Here is a 1,678-nt window from a genome sequence, read left to right on the forward strand (position 1 = left end):
ATATATATATATATAAAGGTGGTCTTTTCAATAGAGAAATATCCTAGGACCTCATGCACAAAACTAGGATAAGGGATTTACCCCAGATTATGGTGTAATACTGAAATAATTATTCATTGGTTTCATAGGACAAAAGAAGAGGCATGTCTGCACATACCCTGAAACTAACCTGAGGTCAGATTTATAAAGGATTGTGTGGAAACCATACTAAAAATGAACGTACGGCCAAAAGGCGAAAATGGCACACGCCAAAAAAAAAATCCAGGTTCATAAAACCGTGCGTACGCACGTTTCTGCGAATCTTTCCTTTTTACATCACAGCTGCACCTCAGAGTTTGCGTACAAGGTCCCGCCTGTCATGATCTGTGTTTATTTTCTTAGTTTCTTAGTGTTTTCAGAGTTCCCCTGTGTTTRTCATCCCAGCTGTCTCACATTTCCTTGATTACCACCCTTGTGTTTCTCCCCAGGTGTGTTCTGTTTAGCAATTAGTTTTCTGAGTATTTAAGCCCTGTCTTGTCTTTGTCTGTCGTCGGATCATTTTGTTTTTGTTTGCTGTGTCCTGTTCCCTCGTGCCTGTGACCTCCGTGATTTTTTGTAAGTAAAGCTGTCCTTACAGCAGTTTTTGTTACTTAATAAATACTTTTGTTTGACCTTCTTGAGCCAGACTGCAACCTGGGTTTATTCCTGCCACAATTACGACACCGCCTCAGGTTCTGCCCTCTACACACCCACACTCAACCATAAACAGTCAATGCAAAGTACCTCATGAATGTTAAGGTGTATTTAAATCAGTTGCTTTTCAATGTCAACGAAAGTGATTGGCTCAGACACACGCTCCTTCATGCATCTGGAGGATGACAGGTGCTGACAACTGCTCACGTGAACAGATTGTCTGTAATTGACACAGATGTTCCCTCATTTTGCCGGTTTACAGACGTTTGGAGTAATCTAACGATTTCTTTTATCAAAAATTCAGCTCCAAATTAATTTTATCCAGAGTTAAATGCCATTGGTCAGCTGACATCTACTGCATGTAGTACAAAGAAGTGAGCTGAAAAGTACATAAACGCTCAATACCTGTCCCTGGCTTCACTTTGGCTTATTGTGCTCCAGGGTGCATTTGGTGAGCCACTCTGCATCACAGCTCTTTGAAAGAAACTCTGGCTGCCGGGAGAGAGAATGTGGAAGCCCACAGATGCTGACCCTGCACTTTCTCCAAAGATAGTCACCTAAAAACAAAATCATTTCAGAATCCACAAGCTTTGCAGTGTGCATTCAGTAACTTAAATATGCTTTATTGTGGTAACAGAAAATAAAGCATGTAGGCATGTTACCTTCATTGGATCTCCTCCAAATGCAGCAATGTTACTGGCTACCCATTTGAGCGCTAAGCGTTGGTCCAGAAGTCCTGCGTTGCCCTGGATGTTTTTGTTGTCAGGAAGAGACAGGAAACCAAAAGCTCCCACTCTATGTAGGATAATGATAGGAACAAAAGAATGATGGAAAATACATTTCACATAGGTTAATCCTAACTTAACTTCCTCCAATCAGCCATAACAGAAGTGAATAAACCTGGTTGTCTTGTTACAAATGCAAGTTGATGTGATGTTGATTTCTCATTCACTAAATATTTTTGCAGGCCATATATACTGTATATACCGGTATATAAGTATTGAAC

At 40.5% G+C, this 1,678-nt stretch overlaps 1 protein-coding gene across 1 annotated transcript in view; it reads right to left on the minus strand.

The window, feature by feature from the left end:
* Window positions 1-1,678, minus strand: part of LOC106520635 (acetylcholinesterase) — a gene marked incomplete at its 5' end in the record, with an annotated part of 14,388 nt that overhangs the window by 6,779 nt on the left and 5,931 nt on the right. The window contains 2 exon segments of the mRNA XM_014012842.1: window positions 1,078-1,229; window positions 1,335-1,467. Of these exon segments, the coding sequence (XP_013868296.1) occupies window positions 1,078-1,229; window positions 1,335-1,467 (285 nt within the window).

This window comes from Austrofundulus limnaeus, unplaced genomic scaffold, assembly GCF_001266775.1.
Source record: "Austrofundulus limnaeus strain Quisiro unplaced genomic scaffold, Austrofundulus_limnaeus-1.0 Scaffold95, whole genome shotgun sequence".
Lineage (NCBI taxonomy): Eukaryota > Metazoa > Chordata > Actinopteri > Cyprinodontiformes > Rivulidae > Austrofundulus > Austrofundulus limnaeus.